General features: G+C 37.2%; 1 protein-coding gene across 1 annotated transcript; it reads left to right on the top strand.

The window, feature by feature from the left end:
- Positions 1–375: 375 nt before the first annotated feature.
- Positions 376–19,607, top strand: LOC107692960 (septin-8-A-like). The gene is made up of 10 exons (XM_016492173.1): positions 376–479; positions 5,784–5,898; positions 5,992–6,187; positions 8,648–8,834; positions 11,415–11,576; positions 13,850–13,946; positions 15,405–15,573; positions 15,919–16,051; positions 17,066–17,235; positions 18,931–19,607. The coding sequence occupies exons 1-10, from the start codon at positions 450–452 to the stop codon at positions 18,932–18,934; spliced, it is 1,263 nt and encodes a 420-aa protein (XP_016347659.1). The 5' UTR covers positions 376–449; the 3' UTR covers positions 18,935–19,607.
- The last annotated feature ends 479 nt before the right edge of the window (positions 19,608–20,086 follow it).

Raw genomic sequence — 20,086 nt, 5'->3', positions numbered from 1 at the left:
ATAATTACTTGCATATTTCTTTATTTAGCTAGAAGCTCTACCTTGCCATGTCTTAAGAAAAGACATTCCTGAAGTCAGTAGGAGTTTCCAGGAAGAAGCCATATTGAGCTAATGCTTTTTGTGAAATTATGAATCCTAGTATGGCGAAATATTGTCTCATGAATATTAATGAAGTCGTCTCAACCTGCTACATAATCATCCTGAACGGTCCAGGCACGTCACCTAATTAATATTCAAGAGCCGTTGGAAACCAAACGGCTCTGGGCGTGGTCAGATTCCTTGGTTCTGCCTTTCAGCCAATCAGCGCACAACGTCACATTGCGTCATTTAAATTCATAAGCACTGCCTTCACTATAGTACGGTTCGTAAATTCTCCAGCAGACGGTGAGAGAGACGAAGGCAGGCAGGCAGCTCCCTTTCGCCTTATCTAAACACATACATTCCTCATTATGGCGGCCACGGATGTAGACATATTTTCTGTAAGTACCCTTTCCAGTCAGTTCTTACTTCCTGTTTTCCGTTTTCACTCAGTCTTTACAGGTTTTCTGTAATGAAGTGGGACTAGCACGAGCGCTACTCTAGCTTAGCCCAACGGACTCTGTCTACATTGACCAGTAGTGCAGTCTAACGTTGTTTATTTACTGCTTTGCCGTGTGTGTATGTTTACTACAGGTGTATTATCTGTCTTAATAGGCTTATTCTAGCCATATAAGGTATTTCTACATTGTTTGTGAACGAAAAACGTATTTTCACAGTCTACTGAATGTTACTTGTAATCATCTTTATTTACGCTACAGAACAGATTTCGGGTTACTGTTGGAGTATTTCAGTGGTATGCAAGATTGCGGCACGTGATTGCTTTTGAAGGCAACATGTTCACTCTATTACCGCTTTGTTGACATCTTTAGTGTTTTACTGCTCCCGAATCCCAATTGAAACATCACTACAACAGTGAACGGCTGTATTTATTCTCGCAGCTGTTTGTAAAGTTTGGGGCCAACATGTGGCCCTTCAGTTTGAGATCACAGATAAGAGCGACAAAAAGGGATATCTGAAGGTCCTACGGTCAAACTATGGGATCTTTGGAATATTTGAGAATCTGGTTGATGGTGTGAAGGTTAAGAAGATTACAAGAATGCAGTAAGATTTCAGTCTGTGTAAATGCCACGAAGCAGGATGCTGTTGATAAGCCACCTTGCTGAAAAGACCTTTGTTTTGGATGCTGGTAATCTGGTGTCCCCCAGCAGGCTTCTTAACTTCCTTCATCTTTCTTAATGTCCTTAAGCAAGACTTCCTTGGTCAACAAGCTTCACCAGAAAAACCGTGGCAGTCCATCCTACCTTTGGGAGTTTAAAGGATTAGTTCAGTTCCAGAATAAAAAATTCCTGATAATTTACTCACCCCCATGTCATCCAAGATGTTCATGTCTTTCTGTCTAAAGTCGCAAAGAAATTAAGGTTTTTGAGTAAAACATTCCAGGATTTTTCTCCATATAATGGACTTCAATGGGGACCAATGGGCTGAAGGTCCAAATTGCAGTTTCAGTGCAGCTTCAAAGAGCTCTACACGATCCCAGCCGAGGAATAAGGCTCTTATCTAGCAAAACCATCGCTCATTTTCTTAAAAAAATTAAAATGTATATACTTTTTAACGACAAATGCTCATCTTGCACTGGCTCCGCGATGCGCGTCTGCAAATTCACTCATTACGTAATCAGATTGGAAAGGTCATGGTTAGCTCTTCGTCTGTGTACTCCGGTTCAGAAAGGAAGGGTAGGACGGAAAACTCCATCTCATTTTCTCCTCCAACTTCAAAACTGCCCGACATCGTTTTCTTACCTTCACCTTCAACACTCGTGACCTTTCCAATGTGATTACATCATGCATGAAGTCCAGCTAGTGCAAGATGAGCAATTGTGGTTAAAAAGTATATAATTATTTAAAGAAAATGAGCAATGGTTTTGCTAGATAAGACTCTTATTCCTCGGCTGGGATCGTGTAGAGCTCTTTGAAGCTGCACTGAAACTGCAATTTGGACCTTCAGCCTATTGGTCCCCATTGAGGTCCATTATACGGAGAAAAAGCCTGGAATGTTTTACTCAAAAACCTTAATTTCTTTGCGACTGAAGACAGAAGGACATGGACATCTTGGATTACATGGATGTGAGTAAATGATCAGGAAATGTTTATTCTGGAAGTGAACTAATCCTTTAAGCAGGTTTATTAACTTTGTGTTTTGAGTGACGTTAACGTAGATGTGTTAAGAGTACTGATTGTCCAGGATGGATGCTTGGGAATGCTCAGGGAATTACTTTTCCACTCCTAATTTTGAGGAAGCCCTCTTGATTGTTTGGGTTTGAGAAGGCTAGATAATAGTTTGTATGTGCTGTGGAAGTGAAACATGGTGCATTGCTGTAAAAGTCACCGTTAGACTCTAAACTTTGAATACAAGCATTGTTTTAACAATACGTTGAGCTATTGGCTGAATGAAATGTAAGTGTGCTCTCACAGTTAATGCCTTTTGATTAGAGGTTTGTGTGGTTTTAGGCGCCATATTGATCAACTGCATTGAGCTGTGGAGGGTCAGTTTTAATTCTAATTATATAATGGGCAAAAAAAAAAAAAAGCTTTAAGGGACCGTTCACCCAAAAATTACAATTCTGTCATCATTTACACGCCCTCATAATGTTCTGATGACTTATGGAAATTTGCTGAATAGTGTAAGTGACTGGGCTGTCGAGCTCACTACCATAGCTCTAAGATCTTAGTTAATAATTTACATTTTACATTTAATAATAAATAATAATTTACAATAATTTACATTTCTGGAACTATCCCTTCTAATCTCAAATATCTTTCTATAGTGCAGTCTTCTTACTGAAGGATGCTAAGAACAGGACGGTCCTGTTCAACGTTAATTTCATTTATTGTATCATACTCTAGTTTCAGGGCAGGGCTGATGTAGTTACTGTTATATAAAGCTATATGTGTTTTGCGATGAGTCAACATCCTGTTCATGCTTAGATGCCACTGACATTAATAAACACCAACATCACGTGATTTGAAAGATATAAGACCCTATTTGGCAAGAACATAAAGGCCTTAAGGGTGTCATGTGTTTGTACTGTAATTTATTAGAGTAGAGTATTAAATACAAAACTTTACACTTGTCTTCAGATTTAAGATGACATGCAACTACTCAGTCAGTTGTGTTTGTGCACGCAGTTGCTGGAGATCTCTTATAGAAAAAGCAGATAAAACCCAGTCTGCTTTTTGTTGATGCCATACTGCGAAAAAAAAAAAAACCTAGACCATCTGCATTCTTCCCCACGTCGGCCCCTCCTCCCTTCATATCAGATGGGATGCCAGCGAAATTTCCGATGAGGGTTGTGTCAGTTTGCTGAAGCGCACATGTTCAGGTGTATGTAGGGGGTGAGAATGGAGCCGTCCCAATTTGGCTCTTCTCCACTGTCATTCTGAGTGCCCATCTGCCTTAGACAATCTATAATGGAGTCTAGGACAACACAGATTGTTCATGCATGGCGTCACTGTTCCCTGCAGAGTTATAGTTTTAAATCATCATCTTATTAGCTGCTGGTCCAAATGATGGAAATTCAAATCTAATTTGTCTTGAGAAAGTGTTCACCCAAAGGATCCCTCATCATTTTCCAAATCTAGTAATGTGATCCAGATGAAGCCATGGTCATTAGTAATTTTATGAACTGTTTTGAAGCTTAGAAATGGAAAACTGCAACCAGTACATTATTCAAAATATCTCTCTTAAAGAAGAATGTAAATCAGTGATGTTTGGAGCGATTGTTTTTTTAAGTGTTTGTGGATGGGGTGATTCTTTTGCAAAATAACGCATGGAATGTTCCTCAATTTGCACACAGCTCTCAGTGTTCTGTCAGCGTGCATGAATTCGGCCTGTCACTGTGAGGGCGGGTTGAGAAAATATTGTTGTGTGGCCCAAATGCTGCTCCATTTCCTCTTGATCTACTGCCTCCTGAGGGGAAATGTTTCCCCTGCGGCGGGGGCATTTGCTATCAGCCCCTGTATGGGCATTGTTCAAGCCTTCCCAAGTGTTTTTTTTTTTTTTTTTCCCTCCCTCCAGACTGCTTGTTTTCCAAAAACGCTTTCAGCCATTTCCCCTTCACCTCCTAATGCTGGATCTCCTCTTTAGTGCCTCAGCTTTGAAATGACACAGGGGTCGGTGCCATTTTTTTCAGCCAGAATTCCTTTTGTTCTTAATGCGTGTTACGCCAGCAGAACTGCTGCTTCCCTCAGTAGTGTGCATAGTGATCGTCTCCGTGACATCATTCACCAAATATGCGCCCTGCATTGGGGAAGAAGACAAAGCCAGACAAGGGAGGAGCGCATTGATTTCACAGTTTAAGGGAACTCATTAGTGTGATGAAAGCCTTTTAGTGGGTTTTTAGATTTGTTTGGTGCTGAATTATAGGATTTTAATTTGAGAAATGCTTTGAATGACTGATAGTGTAGAATGGTTTAAAGTCGGCGTGAAATGCATAGCTGCTTTCTATATGCCTGTCATAGATTCTTTCATGCATGTTTCACTTCTTTAAAACCGTTTCACCGTATAATGTTTAATCAAAATGTCTTAACCTTTTCGATGAAATGAGACTTCTCTCTGATGAAGTATGCTAAACTTCTCCAATCATTTAGTCTTCTTAAATCCTACCTATTTCTTACAATCAATTGCATCCATCCAATCAACAACCGATGCATAGAACTGATGCATAAGTCCAGCCCCGCAATTGTTTCTTTTCGATAATCTGTTTCACAATACAAGAGAAAAGATCTGATGCTACTTCTGTTACATTGCAACTCTTTGATTACCGTCTGCCTGTTACTTTAGATTGTCAAAGCTATTTTATTAAGTGTGGCCAAAGCAGAAATAAAGCTGCTGTCAATTCAAACTTCTTTTGTCAATAGAAATTGTGAAGTATAAAATAGATGCGTGTTGGAGTCAAGTTTGTATGTTGAGGCAAGAGGCATTTGTGTATGTTCACTTACGGTGATTAACAGAATTTTTTTTTTTTTTTATGTTATTGCTGATATTAAAAACATATACTGCTTGGCCTTTTTTTAAACAAAAAATGGCATTGACAATAAATGAAACTGCATGCTTTAAGTCAAATAAAACCGTAGTTTTAAAACCTGGAAATTAAGTTTTGCTTGTTTGATCCACATGAAAAAAAAATCTCATATTCTGCACACAAATATCAGCTTAATCAGCCAAATACCTATAATAACACAAAATGCTATAAAATATAACCTAAGCCCTCATTAGTCAACCGATGTGAGTTTTTGGTGGCTGATATTGATACAAATATCTAGAAATGTCTAATATCTAGAAAGTGGGGATGGTAGCTAAAATAAAGCCTTTGTATGTGATATCAGCTAAAACTATTTTGTTCTAGTAATTGAACATGTACATGCACGACATCATAAAAATATTTTCTGAATAATAATAATATAAGACAAAATGTGCATTATTCATTGACAAGGATATTAGGAATGACAGAGGAGCAGTAACACTTTTTTTTTTGTCCAAGCGAGCATGGCTATCAGTCATTGCTAATCAAAATGGCCCAATCGTTGCTGATTTATTGGCTTGACCAGTACACCATCACTCATTTTCCACAATTGCATTAAGTTATATTCATTCATTCAAACTTATTGTTGCCTTGTCCTTTATGTGAGCCTTATTTATTTCAGTCCATGTCAACCTCAAGGACTAAATCTCTGATTCCTCCATAGAATGAAGAAAAGCGTAACCTCAGCCTTGGTGGTCATGTCGGCTTTGACAGTCTGCCCGATCAGCTGGTCAGTAAATCGGTGACTCAGGGTTTCTGCTGCAACATCCTCTGTGTGGGTAAGCAACTATTAACAGCCCGTTTAAACTCTACGCTAGCTCAACATCTGATCTTGTAGTAGAAATGCTAATCAGTCATTCTCTTAACGTCAGGTGAGACGGGCATCGGCAAGTCGACATTAATGAACACCCTTTTTAACACCATGTTTGAAAATGAGGAGGCCAGCCATTACCAAAACGGTGTTTACCTGCGGCCCAGAACATACGACTTGCAAGAGAGCAACGTCCACCTAAAACTGACTATCGTCGACACGGTGGGCTTTGGGGACCAGATCAACAAAGAAGAAAGGTACAAAAACTGCTTACTGCTTAGACCAGAATCATTGTTTTGGAAGGTTGCACTGAGAAACCAATGATTAGATACAAATAAATCTGTTAGATGGACCCACATGCTTTGGTTAGTCACTTGACCTGTTAATAAAAACATTTGCTATAATTAGGGCTGGGCGATAAAATAATATCATATTGAGTCACAATAAAAATTGTTGATAACATTTTTACTCAATATGGATTAATCTAACAGCAGAAATAAATGTGACAACAGCCAGTCAGTGCTTGACGCTAATAGGCTAACTCTGCGTGTCTCTGTGTGAATGAATGTGAATGGTTTCGTCTGATACACAAACTCAAACATGCGTGACGCTCACTGTGATTTCAGCGCCTGCGTCTCAATATACGAGGACTTGAACACGTGAACTTCATCTCCAGAGCTACTCTGAGAGTCACTTCAGCAGCTGTACTCCGCTTCATCTGAGAGAAACTACCATCAATACACACTGAAACTGAAAGTCCTTTACGACAACCCATCAAAATAAAAGTCCTGTTTAACTTAAAGAAATTATGACAGAAATATATTACAATTGTATACTAAAATGTAATTCTAAAATAGTAGTAGTAATAATAAAAATAATAATATTTTTAAGGAATATCATACAACCAAGGTATCTTTTCATTAATTTATCCACCTTATTTTTCCCGTAAGAGTGGGCGTGGTAAATTTTATGTGTCTGGCTTCCGGTCTCATTCGCTTCCAGCTATTTTTAGCTGTATAAAACCGCTCGTTTTGCTGCTTGATATTGCATATTGGTGTGTCTTACCATATTATTTAAATGTATTATCTTAATTATGAACACACTGGTTTGTAGTGCAAACAGTTTTACCGTTTTCTGCACTTTGTTATTCTTCTCGTTATTTCCCTACAGCGGCTAATGAACCGCAAGTCTCGCCCATAGGCTTACTTTTGCGTTGAAGAATAAGGTGCAATGTTTTGTTGTAAATTAATTGTTTTCATTTAATTAGAATCTTTTATCATTTTTAAAGATTAATTAAATTAAAAGTTTTATTAAAGGATTAGTTCACTTCTAGAATAAAAATGTCCTGATAATTTACTCACCCCCACATCATCCAAGATGTTCATGTCTTTCTTCAGTCGAAAAGAAATTAAGGTTTTTGAGGAAAACATTCCAGGATTTTTCTCCATATAATGGACTTCAGTGGGGACCAACGGGCTGAAGGTCCAAATCACAGTTTCAGTGCAGCTTCAAAGAGCTCTACACGATGATCTACACGCGAAACAATCGGTCATTTTCTAAAAAAAAAAAAAAGATTATATTTTTAACCACAATTGCTCATCTCGCACTAGCTCTGAGATGTGCGTCCGTGACTTCACGCATTATGTAATCACGTTGGAAAGGTCACATGACATAGGCGGAATTAAAACAGATTCATGGGGCCCTAAATTAAAAGGGAGCTCTGTGGAGTTTAATTGTGAACAAACAAATTACATTTACACTCATTCTCAAGGTCTAACAAACATGTGGAAAGCATTTCCTTCCCCATTAATGGTAAATGACTATCATGATAAATATTGATATTGTGTTGATATTGCATATTGCAATAATATTTTTGGCCATATCACCCAGCCCTAGCTATAAACGAAGCAGTTTGTTAATGTATTTTGAAATGACACCCTCACATGCTCTCATTCTGAAAACTCGAATAAGCATGAAAAGTAATGTTTACTGCATTCATCAAGCTCTACCTTTCAACCTTGTTGCCAAAATTGTAAGAAAATTGATCAAATAAAGTTTTATATATTTATTGTATAGGGAAATATATGTTTATCAGTAACTACGAAGCAACACAGTGGCAGCATAATTTTTTTTTTTTAATAAAACTTAATTTTAATGTTTTAAATCAAATTTTAGGCATGTCCCAAATGTTACAGGCTTGCAAATCTCATTTAGAACAATTAGAAAATAAAACATTTCTTATAATATTCAGATTGACCCTCTCTTTGACCAAGAATTTCTTGAGAAAGTTCCTCCTTTCACTGACGGTTTGGTGAGAAGAAAAAAATAAACATTGATTGCTAGAATGTGCCTTCTAACCCTCTGAATATTGGCTGTAAAGATGGACAGACAGGCAGAGAGACTTGCAGCCTGTTTGATGTAGTTGGGAACGGTGCCAGACATTGCATCTTTTGGGAAAAATGCATCCAGAATGAGACCGTGTAGGCTTTGAAAGCTTACAAGCAATGCATGCAGGGAAAACTGGCCAAGAAGTCAAGGGACCAGGTCAGGCAGTGTAAACACGGTCCGGTCAAGACTCTACACAAGACTCTCTCATTCTCACAAAATGTCTTGATTTCATTAGAAGAGATAACATGTATAAAAATTCTCTCAAATATTGATGCTAATAAGTTAATGCATATCGCAGTCCCTGATTTCTTGCAATGTGTTTTTCTCAGCTATAAACCCATTGTGCACTATATCGACACACAGTTTGAAAACTACCTGCAGGAAGAGCTGAAAATAAAGCGTTCTCTATTCAATTACCACGACACCAGAATCCACATCTGCCTCTACTTCATCTCTCCTACGGGACACTCGCTCAAGTCCTTGGACTTAGTCACCATGAAGAAGTTGGACAGCAAGGTAAGTGCAGATCACTGGTTAACTAGTAAATATTCTGCATGACACTGTCTGTTAGCTTTAAAAAGTTTTATGAAGATTTGTTTTACTTCATTGCAGGCATCATCCAGTAGCATGTGAGTAAACCGCTAGGCCGCAGCTGAATCTAATTGGCTGATTATAAAATAATGATATTATTGTGAAAATTATATGTACATGAATTGCTGACATTAAATGAACATTTATTTTTGCACAATATTTACTCTTAAGTCTGAGTGTGGTTTTCAGCCAGTGCTCACAATGTGTAATATTATACGACAGTTACAAAAGCCATATATGTTATCAAAATGCTGAATCATTTAAAAAAAACAGTATATTGTACAATATTATAAAAATGCTCAAGATAGTAAAACATCATCAAATGACTGATTATTTTCCTTACTGATCGTCCATACTGCTAGACTGCAAGGCTTTTCTTGATTAAATACTAGATGCATTACTTATGCAAACCCCCCTCACCACTCATGAATTTTAAAAACATTGAATAATTCCAAATTATGTTTGTCTTTGACATATATAAGAAATGAGAAAAATGTTTTTAAAGCTTGTTTGACATTTTTTATGAAATTTTTTCATCTCTGTAACACTTTAGTTACCAATTCTCACTATTAACTAGTTGCTTATTAGCATGCATATTGGCTGTTTATTAGTATTGTAAAGCACATATTAATGTCTTATTCTGCATAATCATATTTTAGATCCATCAATCCTGCCCCATACCGAAACGAACAACTACCTTACTAACTATTAATAAGCAGCAAATTAGGAGTTTGAGGCAATTCAATAACGATTCAGATCCCCGATATTGGTATAAAATTGTAAAAAATTGTAAATTATAAGATTATAATTGTATTGCCAGGTCTTTGCTAGTAATAAACATAATCTTCATCGATATTATAGTAATATAACATTTAAGTTGGCCGGGTCAAAAAAACAACAGTGTGAATGGAAAACATTAAATTTATTATTATTAAACATACATAAAATATTTTCATATTTAGAAATTGTATTTGACTGTTACATTCAGATTTCTTTTGCTGCTAAAGCCATGAATGACCATCTTTTTTGCTATCATTTTTGTGTGTGTATACAGGATGTCAATAATGCTGTACTGATGTATTGATAATCCTTAAATATGTGGAAATGTAGGACAGTGGGCAGGGGCTTCTCTCTGTCCAGTGGAAAAAGAGCCAATCAATTTTTCATTTCATCAGAGAGTGACGTGAATGACAGTAGAGCTTGGGGTTTCTGTTTTTTAGGAGATGCACAGATGGTTGGTAATGATGTGGCCCCATGAACACATATACACATTAGGCCTAGGAAATGCTTCGTTTTTCTGTCTGCTGTTAGATGTCACATGATCACAAGCGTTCTATAGAAAGCATGTGCATTTGTAATTTGTAAGGTATTTGTACTGCAAATTAGAGTTGATTTTATTAACTTTGAGCTTTGCTCACAGTAAGACACTGAAGTCACTTAAAGGGTTAGTTCACCCAAACATTTAAATTAGCCCATAAATTACTCACCCTCAAGTCATCCTAGGTGTATATGACTTTCTTCTTTCAGACGAATCCAGTCAGAGTTATATTAAAAATTGTCTTTGATCTTTCAAGCTCTATCGTTGTACTCAGCGGGTGTTGCAGTGCTTCGGTTCAAATGACGTGAAATAAAAATGACCCTTCCACAAAAAAGTGTCTCACACAGGTCCGGGGGGTGAACAAAGGCCTCCTGTAGCGAATCGATGCGTTTTTGTAAGAAAAATATCCATATTCAAAACGTAATAATCACTTGAATCTAGCTTGCGCTCACTGTTTTAAACGGAAGCAGTTCCGGGGGAATGACGTATGAGGTCAGCTTTGCGCATGCGCCGCTCAGAAGTGACACACGCGGAGAGATCGAAACAAAACAACGGACACTAATTAGAAGTACAAAACGAGGATTTGTAAAGAAGAATGTCGGAGGATTTCGATATAAGCTAAGAGGAGACTGGTTTTCCTTTGCTAAAGTAAGGAAACTTTGCTTCCTTTGCTCCTGTAAACAAACAAAATCTGCTCAAAATCTGTGTAAAGAGGTAATGCTGCATGAAAGCCAGACTAAATTAAGCCAGCTCTGACCCACCTCAGCCCTTCAACCAATTACTTCAATTGTATGGACAAAAAAAACAGACATTTCTCAACATATCTTCTTTAATGTTCCACAGAAGAAAGAAAATCATACTGGTTTGAAACAACATGAGCGTGAATAAATGACAGACGTTTTTTCATATTTTCATCACAATTTTCATCACAGTTATCATCAGATTGTCTCACATGGAAGAAACAAGTTGTCTATTTTAAAGTCACAGTTGTGGCCTGTTAGTTCATTTAGGAATCTCAGTTAAACACATGTTGCCTGATTTATTACTGGTGTCATATTTAGCACGAGATCTTTAATTGCATGTTTTATTCTAGCCCGGCTCGTTTATAATCTAACTACAAGCTTGCCAGACATGGAGCTAGAACGTAGACATATAATGTGAAATGTATTTTTTTTTTTTTTTTTTAGGTGAACATCATCCCCATTATCGCTAAAGCTGACACGATTTCCAAGAGCGAGCTACACAAGTTCAAGATCAAAATTATGAGCGAGCTGGTTAGCAACGGTGTTCAGATCTACCAGTTTCCCACAGACGACGAAGCAGTGACAGAAATCAACTCCTCTATGAACGTGAGTCTTATCATAGACATAAACCACATAAAGACACAAAGTACGAGTTGAATTCGGTTCCAGATGTGAATGTGTATTTCATTGCTTTTTTTTTTATTACATTTTTTATGTAATAAAAATTAAGTTTATAGCTAATGTAAGTGATATGCACAAACATGTCTATATGTTTTGTTTTTTTAAGATTTATTTTTGGCGTTTTATGCCTTTATTTAGATAGGACAGTAGGTGGACAGGAAGGTCCGTGAGCCGGGACCCGAACTTGGGAAGCCCAAATCGTAACAGTGCTACATTAACTAGCCCACTGCCCACGAGGCCATCAGTGCCGACAAATGTCCATATGTTTAATCTAAGTCTTCTGAAGTGACACTATTGCTTTATATGATGAACAGATTTAATTTAGGCTCTCATTCACATATCAACTTTGATGATATAATTTTCTTTTTTGTGGCATATTGTCTTTTATCACCAAGAGTGGTTTCAACTAACAATACATGCTTTAATGTAGTTTATTTCATTAAAAATAGTGACTATGCCTTAACACAAGATTTAAAATCAGCAATAAAAAAACATTTGCATTTAAGGCTTGAATACAGGACACAAAATCTGAACAGAGTTTAAAATGCTAGACATCATACACTTACCGAGTTTGTAAATAGTCACAGAGGAAAAACTAAACGACTGAGGATCACACACTACCAGACTTTAAAATCGTTCCGATCTCAACAAACTTGTAATGTATCTTGAAAACAGTTTGTTCTAAAATCGGCTGAAAATATCACACATGTTTGATATCCTCCGACTGGATAGATTCATAGTCTGAAGCTAAAAAATTGGAGTCTGTGACCATCATACACTACGTGATTTTCTATGAAATCTGTCAACTCAAATCTGCAGACTGCCTTTAACTTTCGCCAACTAGCGTCAACTTCTCCAGACTGTAAATCAGGGCAAAAATCTGGGGAAAAGTCATGTAGTGTATTCCAGCCTTTACTCATACTCTGACCACATTTTCCAGAAAAAATAGATTTAGTTTTAATCATCTGAAAAGTGCTGTGCCTTATGTTCTAAAGCCTTTGTCATTGTTGTATGTTAAGTGAGACCAAAGACCAATTTTCAGCCAAGGCTGAACAATAAAGTGAAGTAAAGCGACCCAGACAATAAAATAATTGTAAAACATTTTTATATTTTACACATGTAATATTTTAAACACTTTATTTCATTTTTTTACTTTAGAGTTATGCAGTAAAATTCACTTTAAAAAAAGATCTGCATTTCTCATTTTCATTCATAGAGATAACATGATGATTTCTGTCATCTGGTGGAAAACAAACACTTTTAAAATGAAACTGGCTGCAGAGAACCACGTAGTAGCTCATTTTCTATTTCCACTCCCCAGTATAGTTCTTTTAACACGTTTTGTGGATTATAAAATGACCATTATAACAAACGACATTTTATTGTACTGAAGTATGAAGAATAGCAAGTGCAGGAAAAGTCACAAAGTCTCATGCCATTTAGATGAAGGATGAAGAAAAAAATAAGCCCAGACTCCAGCAGCTTAGAAGGGTTAATTATTCAACTATTTGAAAATACAAAGCGAATTAAATAAGTTAATTATTAATGCTAATAATTGTTAGATGTAAATAATGCATTAAAGACCTTTAAACATTTAAAAAACAATTAAAAATATCAAATATTTTTAAATGTTGCTTTACAGAGGACACATGAAAAAGAGTTAATCTTTTAAATCTTTAACTGTAGAAGATGTGAAATGTATTCAGCCAGCACAGACTTTTTTATTCTTGTCTTTGTTGCTGTTGCAAGTCTATTAGTCTGCATTTATACTACGACACTTAATGCACAAGTCTGTTTTAACAGGTTTGTCAAATGTTTTCTCGTCTGTTGCTGCAGTTATCACTGTCAATCATAGCAATTTCAGGACTATATATTTAGTCTGTTGAGTAAACAAAAAAATTACTAGCCAATGGCAAGGAAATTTATTGTCAAGGTGTGCATAGAGGGTTGCTTGTAGCACTTTGCAATTACTTCACCTCATCTTCAGTTTGCTAATATTCACCTCATCACCTCAACATCATGTATCCATATCAACACACTATGCATTCAGTTGAAACGGTGGGATTCAGTGAAAAAGGACATTTTATTGTTACGGTGCATATTATTGCAAATGAAGTCAGTTGTGAGTAGTGTTTTGCTAGTCGACTAGTACTTGACTGATGTTTTTATCATGTAGCCTTTGGTTGTCTTTATTCTAGGCCCATCTTCCCTTTGCTGTGGTGGGCAGTGTGGAGGAGGTGAAGATGGGGAATAAGACTGTGAGGGCCAGGCAGTATCCGTGGGGAGTCGTTCAAGGTAAGCTGGAGCAGAAATGTCCTTGCGGTTTGGTCTCTTGTGTTGGCTATTTTAGTTGAGGTGTAATAGATGAGCATTACTCTGTCACTGGAGAGTATCATGCTCGAGGGGCTGGAGTACATCAGCCACACTGGGACTTTCATTTGAACCCTGCTTCTCCCTGCGGATGCTGGTTGAGGGGTATTTTTACTATGCTTTTGATGTGAAAACAATCCCATCAATCAAAGCGGCGATAAATGCCACTCTAGACGGGAGCTAATTACTGTGTTTTCTCAGATGTGAGAGAGAGAGCTCTGCCACAGATAAGTCATTTTGCAGACGCTTTTATCCAAAGCGACTTACAATTTGGGGATACATAAAGCGATTCTTCTTACAGAGGCAAACAGATACAGGAAGTGCTTGTGATACCAAGTTTCTAGACATTGTTCAAATAAGTACAAGCTAGAAAGAGAAGGAATAAATAAAGAGAGAGAATTTATTTATTTATTTTTTTTGTTCTCATTAGTGACTAATGTTCTCATTAGTCATGAGACTCGTGCTGCATGAAAGATGCTCAATGTAGAGCAGTTCATGTAGAACAGCAGTTGACTTTGTGACTCTCAGAGTGTTTCTGCATGAATTAAAATGTCAAATAGAAATTAAAACCAATACTTGCAGAACTAATGCAGTAAGGCTGTCAAAACACTGTTTTAAATTAAAATGACTTGACTCAAATTTAGAATTTCCAAAATTTATAGTCCCAAAGTTTTGGGTTCTCTTGTGCTCACCAATGCTGCATTTATTTGATGATAAATTCAGTAAATATTGTGAAATATTATTGCAATTATTATAATTTTATTGCAATTTCAAATAGCCGTTTTCTATTTTTGTCACATGATCTTTCAGAAATCATTCTAATGCTTTTTTGTATGTATTTTTATTAGTGTTGAAAACAGTTGCTTAATATTTTTTAGGTTTCTTTGACAAATAGAAAGTTCAAAAGAAACATAAATGTCTTTACTCGTCACTTTTGATTAATTTAATGTGACCTTCCTGAATACAATTCTTAATATTAATTAATATAATAACTTTTAAAAATTCTTACTGACTCTAAACTCTTGAATGGATTTCGATATTCTACTTTTCAGATGTATTGATGAGTTAATTTAACTCATCAGTGTAATTAAAGATGGTGTGTGTGTGTGTGTGTTTGCTGTTGCGTAATCTTTAAAAAATCAATCAGAACACAATGAAAATAACTTATAAATGTCGCAAAATGTAATGACATTACGCATAATTAATCTCTTATGGGCAGCAATTTTTTGGTAATTAACAGCATAATACTAAAAGCAAAGACAGATAAAGAAGTTCTGGTATTATTCATCTGAGTTTGAGTCTTTCGCTTGTAGCTGTAGTTGACAGACAGTTTATCGTGTTTTCCATCTGTATTGATGGTGATCATGTGCATGTGTATTGCAGTGGAGAATGAGAGTCACTGTGATTTCGTAAAGCTGCGGGAGATGTTGATCAGAGTGAACATGGAGGACCTGCGAGAACAGACTCACACCAGGCACTACGAACTCTACAGGCGCTGTAAACTAGAGGAGATGGGCTTCAAAGACACCGACCCAGACAGCCAGCCTTTCAGGTGCGTTACCTAGTGAACTGCACATTATTACCAAGCAGGTTTTAGGTGAAATAACTCAAGTGTTTTTCAATTCAGTGTTACTTTGTCTGTGACATTAATGTTAATGAAATACTGTGGCCATTTAAGCATTGTTTTGGGCTGCTGTTCCCTTTTTAAAATCCCGCCCATAGGTGACAAAGCATAATGCCGGTAAAGGCCTGTTCACACAGGAACCATAACTATAATTACTACGACTATATTAGCGCCTTCACCAATGAGAGATAACATTCAGTTGTTTATAAACGTGTGCTGCGGCTAATACACTTTCCTCTTTGTCGTATGGTATATTCTTTTTTTCCTCTACAGTCTACAGGAGACATATGAAGCCAAAAGGAAGGAGTTTCTTGGAGACCTGCAAAGGAAGGAAGAGGGGATGCGGCAGATGTTTGTGAACAAAGTGAAGGAGACAGAGGCCGAGCTGAAGGAGAAGGAGAGAGAGGTTAGTCCCGCCTCAGTACGGTTTATTCTTCTTTAAAACATCAACCATCAGACTCCAACCAGTCATCTTAAAGTCCCCATGAAATCAAAATTGAAGTTTTTTGGCTTTTAGTACGAATATGTTTGCTCCAAAACAATGGCAAAATTCACATTTACAAGATATAAGCAGTCTCTCACTTCCGCCAATATGGATCAACGATTTTGATGACATCACTCTGCACTTCAGCGTCTCATCAGATTTTCTGTCCAATCAAATGCTTTCAAGAATCCGAAGCGTCCCGCCCCCGACACTAAATACACGCTGAAGCTGCGACCTGAAATCGGTCACTCGTTCACAGAATTGGTATTTTCTGTATAGTGAATGGCACGTAGTGCACTATATAGTGGATAAGGAACGATCCAGACAGTGTAAATGTGCTTTCCATTGGGGCGAAAGAAGTCTTGATAGCACAGAGCGGGTCATATGCACGAGTCGGCACAGGCCATAAAACCTATCGGACCCATTTGAATTCTACACACAATGCCATATTTTATATCGATATGGATGAGATTAGGAGGAGAAATGATTAGACAGGCTCTGCAGTAGAAACAGCACTGACGAGCAGAAGAGATAACATTGGTGCCATGAACCAACATAAATTACTCGCCTCTCAAGCTACACATCCTCAGCATGATTATGATCACTGTTTTGCTTTAGTAACAGCTTCACATAGAATCTAATAAGCTGTCAAACGCAGCTTTACTGAGCTCAACCGACCTGTCTGAACTGTGATGTAAACGAAATGCTATTGGCTATTTTAAAAAGGGGCGGAGCTGTAGCTATATGTCCCGCCTTGTCTTCCTGTTTCAGCTGAAATTACATCAACACATTGTACGTTTCAATGCACTTCAGTGGACCTTTAAATAAGACCAGTGAAAACCTGCTAGACAAGATGCAAGTGGAAATAGTGCAGGTTCAAACAAAGCTTCTGGCATAACTTTCAGGAATACCGCTCACTTGTGTGTTTGTCCTCAGTTACATGAGAAGTTCGAGCAACTGAAGCGCATGCACCAGGAGGAGAAGAGGAAGGTGGAGGAGAAGAGACGGGAGCTGGAGGAGGAGATGAACGCCTTCAACAGGAGGAAGGTGGCCGCCGAGACCCTCTCGCTCTCACAGCCCCTCAAGAAGGACAAAGACAAGAAAAAGTGAGTTTGCTCTTCTTATCCTTTCTTCTTTTTTTTTTTCTCAAAGTGCAGAGATTTAGCTGTTCTTACATCTGGTGTGAAATGAAATCCAAATCATGAACCCTTCATATAAGCATATATAAATAGCTAAAATCCAGGACGTGACAGTCACGCCAATTTTTGACATATTTGGTGTCCACAAAGGCATCCCGAAATATTACTTTTGGCCATCAGATATCAGAAGCCTGCATACACACAATTTGCATACTGCACACAGTATACTTACTTTATACTGTTCCTGTGGCTCAGTGGTAGAGCATTGCGTTGGCAGCGCAAAAGGTCGTGGGTTCAAATCCCAGGGAACACACCTACTGGTAAAAAAATGTATAGCCTGAATGCACTGTAAGTCGCTTGTCTGCTAAATGCATAAATGTAAATACTGCTGAAATAGTAAGAGTAGAATAGTAGCATGGCGTTTCAAACACATTCGTTTAATGCTGCCAGTAAAGACGATCCAAAAGAAAGCTGTTCTCCGTTATGTTGCGGTACTCTGTCTTGTCACATTCATTTCCGACTGCAAACTTACTGCTGGGTAAAATATCATTTCATTTGCCGCAGCACTGCAGATTCGCCAGCACTTTGCCAAGAACCATTGATTTTCAACTTTGTCAAATATATTAGAGTTAAATTCAGGCCGGTAGCCAGTTCTGACCTCTTGCAGCTCAAATGAAGCTTATCTAGCACCATCTTGTGGTTAATGATGGTATCTGCGTGTAACATTTCCAGAGCATCCATTTTGTGGTTTGTACCTGACGTGGATCCACCCATTGAAATCTGCTTTTATACCATATTTTCTGGTAAAAAGTTGCACATGACTATATTAAGTCACACCTGGTCATTACATTTAGAATTAGGTGAAATACGGGTAAATAAAGCCATGTTTACATTTTAAACACCGTTTTCATTTCTGAACTAAAATACACACAGTATAAAACAAACATAAATTATTGTGGCATTCATTATAAATGACATTTATTATAAACAAGCCTAAACAAATTTATTTAAAGCTAAACTGAAACTGCCAGCGTGTTGGAAATGCACAATACAAATAAACGTAAGGGTAACACTTTATTTTAAGGACCAGTTCTCACTATTAACTAGTTGTTTATTAGCATGCATATTACTAGCATATTGGCTGTTTATTAGTACTTATAAATCGCATATTAATGCCTTATTCTGTCTTATTCTTATAACTAACAACTACCTTACTAACTATTAATAACCAGCAAATTAGGAGTTTATTGAGGCAAAAGTCAGAGTTAATAGTGAGAACTGGTTCCTAAACTAAAGTGGGACCAATTTATGTACCTCTTTCATTCTAATTCTGAACGTTTCGAGTGCTTAATGTGGTTTGCATTATGTAGGTTGCTTTGTTTCAGCACGTTTCAGATAAAAATGTGACTGCTATTCCGGAAAATATTCTAAATGTGTTATTTTCTGTTTGAATATGATCAGATAATAATGGAAAAAAACTCTCAACCAAGTTACTGAAGTTATATTATACGTCCATTTATTCCCTGTATCACAACGTGCTTGTGTGTTTGAGCTTCTTGATACGCTTACATTCATATTAGTTTATTTGCATGTTTCCATTCTACATCACATCATTTTATTTTCTGATTCATTTTTTCTTGTTTTGTGTTTGTTTTCTTTCAGTTAATTTATGAGCACATCGCAGGCCATCCGTGGACTTTCCTCTATTAACATCAGCTTTTGTTTTTTGGCATGTTCCTCATGACATTGTGCTGAAGGACCAAAGATCCTGATGGGAAGACAGAGAGATGCAGGGGCTGAATTTGTTCTTGTGTTGCCACACTTTTTTTTCCCCCAGGTGGGCGGGGGTCATTTTTAATGCCCTTCCCTCGTCAACCCCATTTGATTTTTGGGACTGGTTTGTTTTTGTTCTGTTTTAATACACATTTTGTTTTGGTACTAACCATCTGTCCATCTGTCTTACAGTCAGGCCAATTTTGTGACGTACGTATTGAGTAGTACATGTTTCCCTTGCCAAAGTACAATACAGTAGTATTTAAGATCTGAGCCAAACTCATTAGCACAGTGCACTAATGCACACGTGTATGAGTTTATTATTATATAAGCCTGCATGGCTTTCTCTACAGTCTGTTATCATTGGTGCTGTTTTTAAAAGTACATGACAACAGATATGCAAATTATATATTTTTGTATTTTAGAGCATATAAGGCTGTATGGTATTCAGGTTATATTGTAAAGGCCATCTGAACTAAGGTAACTTCCTACAGATCTTCATTTGCATAAGGGGCAATGTTGTGTCAACTGATGTTAGAAATAAACACTCCCCCTGATTTCCTTCAGCTGTTGGGATGTGCTGCTTGATATATACATAAACATATTTTGGATTTTTATTTTACAGTAATAAATCTGAAAGTAGCTTACAGTGAAACTTTGTTGAGGTGAGAAAAAATGAAGGCAGAGGTGAAAGCTGAACATTAAATAAACATTCATGTCAGGGGTGTCAAACGCATTTCTGGCTGGCTGTCGCAAACATGCTTTTTTTGTGGTATACTGATGGAAAATGCTCTAAAACACTTTTCTTGGTTAATAAATGGTGTGATAGCAGCGGTATTCTGCACACCGTTATTCAAGGTTGTGGTCAGTATCTTCTGCCCACAAAGGCTGCATTTATTTGATCAAAAATACAGTAAAAAAATTGTGAAATATAATTTAAAATATCTGTACAAACAATGTAATTTATTCCTGTGATGCGCAGCTGTATTTTCAGCATCATTACTCCAGTCTTCAGTGTCACATGATCTTCAGAAATCATTCTAAT

Source organism: Sinocyclocheilus anshuiensis, unplaced genomic scaffold (genome assembly GCF_001515605.1).
Source record: "Sinocyclocheilus anshuiensis isolate Anshui unplaced genomic scaffold, SAMN03320099.WGS_v1.1 scaffold658, whole genome shotgun sequence".
NCBI classification, from domain to species: Eukaryota; Metazoa; Chordata; class Actinopteri; order Cypriniformes; family Cyprinidae; genus Sinocyclocheilus; species Sinocyclocheilus anshuiensis.
Note: the sequence above shows the minus strand (reverse complement) of the source record. Positions and strands in the feature narration are given on the sequence as shown.

Excerpts from the sequence above, each read along its gene's own strand:
- LOC107692960 (XM_016492173.1), top strand. The coding sequence starts at position 450 with ATGGCGGCCACGGATGTAGACATATTTTCT. Across the intron at positions 6,188-8,647 it reads CAGATCAACAAAGAAGAAAG|CTATAAACCCATTGTGCACT; the intron begins GTACAAAAACTG and ends TGTTTTTCTCAG. Across the intron at positions 11,577-13,849 it reads AAATCAACTCCTCTATGAAC|GCCCATCTTCCCTTTGCTGT; the intron begins GTGAGTCTTATC and ends TCTTTATTCTAG.